At 51.9% G+C, this 7,632-nt stretch overlaps 1 protein-coding gene across 1 annotated transcript; it reads left to right on the top strand.

Annotated features, from left to right (window-relative positions):
• Positions 1-774: 774 nt before the first annotated feature.
• Positions 775-2,957, top strand: LOC120647434 (trans-cinnamate:CoA ligase, peroxisomal-like). Its single transcript, XM_039924226.1, has one exon. The coding sequence runs from the start codon at positions 886-888 to the stop codon at positions 2,638-2,640; it is 1,755 nt and encodes a 584-aa protein (XP_039780160.1). The 5' UTR covers positions 775-885; the 3' UTR covers positions 2,641-2,957.
• The last annotated feature ends 4,675 nt before the right edge of the window (positions 2,958-7,632 follow it).

Below are 7,632 nucleotides of genomic sequence, written 5' to 3'. Positions count from 1 at the left end.
ATTTAATCTATATGTGGATTCGCGGGCTAGCCCACTTGCATCCTACACAGAATAATTAGTACGTGAGTGCGAGTTTGACTGGTGACCCGTGAGTGGTCATCTTAGATAGCACTAAATTAAATTGGAGAACCGCAGCTGCATGTAGGCATAGTGGAGATTCAAATAATATCTATAGTAGCAATTGACGAAATGCCACTCCGGGTAGACCAACTTGCTGACCTTAATCTTTCCCTCTCTTTTTTTGAAAAGAAAATTTCCCCCCCTTTGTGAATGAAATTTTGACCTGTACCTGAAGCTTAGGACCATCCAAGGGGTGCATGCAATCCATGGACAGGTATAGAACAAAGGGGGAATTCCAAAAGTCGCGTCTGAGCTTAGGACCATGCAATCCATGGATGCTTCAGGACGCGCCGCGCCCAGCGTACCAGCACTAGCTATCTCGTTATGGCGCACCGAATCCGGTGGCGCAAATTGAACCCAACCCAATCAGCGCCAACAGGACGACTGGTCCACCGGGTGTGAAAAATCGTGCCCAGCCCAGGAGGAGGGAGGCAATGCAATGCAAGGAACATGTGGATGTGGTCAAGACCCCGCGTTTTCACTTCACTTTCGTTGCAACTCTGCTCCCGGCCAGTCCTAAAAACAAAAAAAAGGCTCTGCTCCCGGCTCGGACCCGAACCACCCCGTTTTTTCCTAAACAATTTTCTACTCCCGCATCGCGCCCGCGCGCGGGCCCTATATAAAGGATCCACCCCGGCCGTCCTATGAGCTCACTCACCTCGCCACGCCCACGCACATCTATCTATCCTCGCACCACCAGCACCTGGCGGCGCCTTGATCCCATCTCCTCCACGCAGGCTTGCACGCCGCGCCGACCCAGCCACCATGGACCAGCTCCCCAAGCGCCCGGCCAACTACGTGCCGCTGAGCCCCGTCGGCTTCCTGCCGCGCGCCAATGCCGTCTACGGCGACCGCCTGTCCGTGGTCTACGGCCGCGTCCGCTTCACCTGGAGCCAGACGTACCAGCGCTGCCGCCGCCTCGCCTCCGCGCTCCTCGCGCTCGGCGTCCGCCGGGGCGACGTCGTCTCCGTCCTCGCGCCCAACGTGCCGGCCATATACGAGATGCACTTCGCCGTGCCCATGGCCGGCGCCGTGCTCAACACCATCAACACGCGCCTCGACGCCAACGCCGTCGCCACCATCCTGCGCCACTCTGAGGCCAAGCTCCTCTTCGTCGACTACGAGTACGCGCGCCTCGCCGGCGACGCGCTCCAGCTCCTCGCCGCCGGCGCCGGGCTCGTCCCGCTCGTTGCCGTCATCGACGACCTCGACGCGCCCACCGGGGTCCGGCTAGGCGAGCTCGAGTACGAGGGGCTCGTCGCGCGCGGCGACCCGGACGCCGACCTGCCTCCACTCGCCGACGAGTGGGACGCCGTGACGCTCAACTACACGTCCGGCACCACCTCCGCGCCCAAGGGCGTCGTCTACAGCCACCGCGGCGCGTACCTCAGCACCACCAGCCTGCTGCTGCAGTGGGGGGTGGGCACCGAGCCCGTCTACCTGTGGACGCTCCCCATGTTCCACTGCAACGGCTGGACCTTCACGTGGGGCATGGCGGCGCGCGGCGGCGTCAACGTGTGCATCCGCGACGCGCGCCCCGCGGACATCTACCGCGCCATCGCGCGCCACCGCGTCACCCACATGTGCTGCGCGCCCGTGGTGTTCAGCATCCTCCTCGAGGGCGGCGACGCCACCACCAAGCAGCCGCGGCAGCTCGAGGCCCCGGTGCACGTCCTCACCGGCGGCGCCCCGCCGCCGGCCGCGCTGCTGGAGCGCGTCGAGCGGATCGGCTTCCGCGTCACGCACGCGTACGGTCTCACGGAGGCGACGGGGCCCGCGCTCGCATGCGAGTGGCGCGACCAGTGGGACCGCCTGCCGCTTCCCGAGCGCGCGCGCCTCAAGGCGCGCCAGGGGGTCAGCGTCCTCTCCCTCGCCGACGCCGACGTCAAGGACGCTGACACCATGCAGAGCGTGCCGCGCGACGGCAAAACCGTCGGCGAGATCGTCCTCCGCGGCAGCAGCGTCATGAAGGGGTACCTCAACAACCCCAAGGCCAACGAGGAGGCCTTCAGGGGCGGCTGGTTCCTGACGGGCGACGTCGGCGTCGTGCACCCGGACGGGTACATCGAGATCAAGGACAGGTCCAAGGACGTGATCATCAGCGGCGGCGAGAACATCTGCAGCAAGGAGGTGGAGGAGGTGCTGTTCCGGCACCCCGCCGTGGCGGACGCGGCGGTGGTGGCGATGCCGCATCCGCGCTGGGGCGAGACGCCCTGCGCCTTCGTCGTGGCCAGGGACAAGGCCGCCCACGTCTCCGAGGACGACGTGCTCGCCTTCTGCACCAAGCGCATGGCAAAATTCATGGTGCCTAAGAAGGTGGTGGTCCTCGAAGCCCTACCCAGAAATGGACTGGGAAAGGTCGAGAAGGTCAAGCTCCGGGAGCTGGCACGTAAACTGGCGCCAACGGTGCCGGCGCAGAAGCCCAAGGGGAAGACGACGACGACAACGACGACGGTCGGCGGGCGCCGCGACGAGCAGCCGGTGGCGCACGTCATGGCCATGTCATGGTCAAGGCTATAGCCCTGCTATACTGTAACTGTGGTAACCGTTGCTACGTACGTACGCTTCTTTTGCCAATGCACCAGTGCTGAGAACTGGTGCTGATCAGTCAGTTGAGCTTGGTAAAAAAAAAAGGATTTTGGAACTTTTGGCTGGCGCCAAAGTTCCTGGAATAAGAATGGCGCAGTACGTAGTTTTGTTGTTTTGAGTTTTACGCGCGCGTATATTTGTTCTTTTATTTTCCTACTTATTCTCTTTGTGCTTCCGCACTATGCGCACGTTGTAAAGTACTATCAGATATGAAATTTGAGGGAAATAAAATGTAATACATTTCTAAATTGACCCCTCTCTCTCTCTTTTTATTTTCTTCTTCTTGTGAGTGCCGGTGATAGTGAACTACAGTGATTGAAAGTGGGTTAGCCAATAGCAATGATTGAAAATAGACTCGTTTTATGCCATATATGTGTCAAGTCATGTACGCACATCAAAGTGTGTTGCGGTCGCAATTGTCCTCAACTCCTTTCCACCACCTTAAACGTAATCATAATTCACATCCAGGACCGTCTCCAGGAATTTAGGACCACAGTCACTGCTAGAAAATCTCTCATGAGTACCGGTCGGAAACCTCCGGTTTGTACCGGTTTCCCGACCAGTACCGCTCCTCCGGTACTAAACGATTAGTACCGGTTGGTAACACCAACCGGTACTAAACTGGTCTGTTTAGTACCGGTTGGTAACACCAACCGGTACTAAACTGCTGGACACGCCAGCAGCTAGGCCGAGCAATTTAGTACCGGTTGGTAATACCAACCGGTACTAAACGATTTTTTTTCTTTTTGATGCTTTATATTTGTTCTTTTTTCCTTTCAATTTCAATTAATTAATATTAGTAGTCGTACTCGCAGCGGTTTGTGTATTCGTACTCGTATCTAGAATTCGTATTTGTATATAGAGCAAAGCAAATAAAAAAAATTATATACATATACATACATGGATAAAAGAAATGTTAGAAATTATATACATACATGGATAAAAGACAATAATATTTACAAGTATGAATTCTCATAAGTTTTTTCCGACAAATTCTTCAATAATTCTAATCATCTGCATTGTCATCGGCACCGGCATCCTTCTTGCGGCGTTTGTTGAGTTTATCAGCTCGAGCCACACTTATCATTGGATCGGAATAAAATTCACCATTTGGATTTATCACCTCATCCAATAGGAATCCACAGAGTGCTTCTTGAATTGCCCTGATTCTTTCCGGTTCGATGAGGTTCTCTTTCAGTCTCCAAATCTGTCAACAACAAATAAACACTAATAGTTTAATTTAGTACCTACATGGAATTAGATACAAGAAATTGTTACTAATGTTATACGTACTTCGAAGTTTTCTTGTGTCACCCTCTTGGTTTCTCTGCAAAAAAAGTGCATGTGCTCACATACGTAGTATCCGTAGAGGTTGGTTCCTTGTTGCTGTCTCAAACACTATATACATATATACATATATACATGTTATGAAATATTTATGTTGTTTGAATAAATGAAAGTAGATGTGCGATATTCGTACCGGCTTGTTATAGTTGAATTCAAGCTCAGTCGGTGTTGACGCGACTCCTAACTGTATTTTGAGGAACCGAGACCATGCCCTTTGCATGATGTCTACGAGATTTTGATATAATTCTGGTGGCTTATTCAAGGAGTCCCACACAGTAACTCGGGACCGATCGATTTCGATCACAAGTAGTATCTAGTGGAAACTGTTGATACGTACATATGGATACAAGAAATGTTAGATATATACACTTATTGGCTAGTTGAAGTGACTCAAAAAGTGAAAGGACTCACTTGAAGTTGTACGGCAACAGAATGAATGTGCGATCGTGCTGCCCTTCCAAGGACATGACTAAATTATTCTCGGTCCGATTAGGATATTTGCGTACACACTCCTCATGTACAACATTCGGATCTATGAAGCCAACGTTGTAAATCCCGCTCTTCCGGCATTCTTGCATTTTCATCCTGCACGATTACAAATAAAAGGAGGGAATGAGAAATCTAAACGACTTAGTAGAGCTAGAGTATACAATTGACAGAAAATACTTACATAGACCATACACTGACGAGGGACTTGTCTAGGGCGTCTTGATGGAATAGAAACAAAAAATGGTCAAAATCAATCCAAATGTCATCCATTCCCCGATAGAAATGGGTATGTTTAATTCGAGCAGCTAGCATTATATACCCCTCTGCACATGCTTTCAAGTACCACTGATGTAACTCACGCATTCTTGTTGGTAGGGTGTCAATCAACTCTGGCCACATCAGAGGTTCCCCCATTATAAATCGCTTTCTTCCTGCCCCTTGGTGAACCGGGATTTTTTCCTGACCTAGGAGCTGAGCTTTTGTGAGGTTCGTTTCCTTGACAAACTCAGCAGTAGCTTCATCCTCTTTTGAAAGCACTACTAGAGGGGGTACGCTTTGTTTGGGTTGTTCGCCGAGCTGGGGGACTTGGTTGTACCTCCGATTACTCTTCTTCTCCCATGATTTTTTAATCGAGCAGTCGTAGTCCGACATCAGTGCAGGCTTTGGTTGGCACATCATGGATAGATAGAATTTCTTCGCTCCCGGATCCACTGGTTCCTTTGGCGGAGGCTTCTTTGGCTTCAACTGCTTGCGCACGTCTTCTTGCACCCAATCATCCAATTCTTCTGGAGTCATTTCGTAATCTGACTTCTCTGGCACGGGCTTCTCTTTCTTCTTTCGTTCTTGGGTCTTCTTATATCTTGGAGGTGGCGGTGGCGGCACCCAAGCAGATTTCTTCTTCTTTGCGGGGCGAGGAGAGGGTGGAGGCGGACTAACACTAGGCTCCCCGGAAGCGGCCGGTGCCGGCGATGGACTAACGCTGGGGTCCTGGGCTACGGGCGGTGACAGTGGATCCACACTGGGCCTCGGAGACCCTTGAGCAGCTGGCGGTGACCTCGGAGACGGGCTAGGATCCCTTCCAGCAATTTTTATGTACTGTTTTTTTCCAACAGATCCAAGTGTGGAGGTGTTATCGCCATAAATTAACAAGGTTAATTTATGGGCCAAAAGCAAGTTGGGCTTAAAACGGAAGATTAAGAAGGCTTGTAAATCGGCTCCTGCGTGAGCATTTGGGCCACATGGGCCATGTATCTTTAGATTTAGTTCAAGATTAGAGATAGAGTCCGATCGAGACAAGATAGGGTTAGATTATTTCCCAAGTCTCCGGACTATAAATATGTACCCTATGTTTTTCATGAAAGAGAGAACGTCATCACGTCTCGCAAACAACAACTCTCGGCGCACCGCCACCCCTAATCTTAGGGTTTCATCCAAGTAAGCGCCATGCTGCCCTGATCGCTTCTTGCGATCAGGGCAGCATTGTTCTTGCTTTTACCTTGGTATTACTCGTACTGAAGCGTTTTTGATGGCGAGTAATGCTAGTTATCCTGATGTTCGTAGTATGACTTTTAGTAGATCTATTGTGCTTTATTGCTTATCATCTACGAATATCATGTTGTTCTTCGTGCAGTCACGTTTCAATCCTATACTAGTTCTTGTTGTATAGAATTAGTTGCACGGAGACAACACCCTACTTCTTTTCCGTCTAGTAGATCCAATCTGTTATGGTTTGCTCTTGTACATGAGAGTTGGCGTGATATCTGCTAGGTTAGGCCTTGCAAACGGATTGGATGATCCGGTGATGTATTAGATGCTTTGCCTTAGTCTTAACAGGGAATTGATCCGGGAATTGGCTTTAGCTTGTTCTTAGGCCTCTATTCTGATTAAGGTTTAGTTATTTATTATGTTCATTAGGCTCAATCACGTGTAGGATGTTCCGATCTAGCAGTGAAGCTTTTACCGTCGTGGATTAGATTAGTTAGATCTAATTGAAGCAGCATTTATTTGCTTTATTTATCAATATCCGGATAGATGCAGATCCAATCTGACACTGGGACTCGATCGGCTCTTTAAAGCCGATGCAAGAGTCGTTCCAGGGAGCTGACCACGGCTCGAACTTATGTTTCCACATGTTTGTGTATGCATGCAAATCGTTGCAAGCACGATCGCACCTTCCTGATCGGGTATAGGTCAGGTGGCATGCCCTGCGTCTTCACAAGCCGCGGCGTGTGCTGGAATTGCGGGCCGTTGATGAGGGAGCAGTGCCTTCCAGCGCCCCGGCGACCTCCCGGCTCTTCGTGTTGCCTGTTGCTGCTCGCCGGTGGGTTTCGACCGACAACACATTCTGGCACACCCGGTGGGACATTCATCAACAACAACGCCCGCTCCAGAGATGGCTGGACCTCAAGACCAAGCACCGGTTCCGCCGGTCACCAAACCTGTCACGTATGAAGAGCTGACTCTAGAACACAAGCTAAAATACGATGAGGTCAAAGCTCAGTTCGAAGCCGATCTCATCGGCTCTTTCGAGAGGGCCCGCAACCATGGCATCAGGTGGAAAGGGTTCTCACCAGAGGGCGTTCTCGACAATGTTGATCTGTCCGTGCCTTCAGAGGAGCGCACCAGGGCCCTACGCCAGGAGATGAACTATATGGTGGCTCACGCGCTTCATCGGCACTCAGAGAGCCTGGTGAACGAGCTTGAGCGCGTGGCACATCGCGTTGTCCAGGAGGTGATCAAGAACCAGTACTCCCCGTCAGGACCAATTCTGGGGAGTCACAGGGGAGAGGCCTCGCTCCAGTCTAGGCCGCCATTGCCATATTCACTCGCAGCAGCAGGACAGCAGAGCTCACCGATCTATGTCGTCTACAAGATCGGCGGTGACCCTAGAGAAGGACAGTTCCTGAGTGAGCCGCCTAAAGAGATCCCGCATGGCTACACGTGCGTGTACATACCTGACAACATCAGCGCAGCACGCACGGGGTAATTGGCAGGTACAGCAGCTTCATGAGCAGACGCAGAGAAGCAGGCATGGCTGGCAAAGTATGCTACCGGGCCGAGTGCTGAACCCTCGGCCCCAGGAGTTCT

The sequence above is a fragment of the Panicum virgatum genome, chromosome 9K, assembly GCF_016808335.1.
Source record: "Panicum virgatum strain AP13 chromosome 9K, P.virgatum_v5, whole genome shotgun sequence".
NCBI classification, from domain to species: Eukaryota; Viridiplantae; Streptophyta; class Magnoliopsida; order Poales; family Poaceae; genus Panicum; species Panicum virgatum.
This window is presented reverse-complemented; position numbering and strand designations above follow the sequence as displayed.

Bases quoted from the DNA above. Each gene is read 5' to 3' on its own strand.
- LOC120647434 (XM_039924226.1), top strand. From the start codon at position 886: ATGGACCAGCTCCCCAAGCGCCCGGCCAACTACGTGCCGCTGAGCCCC.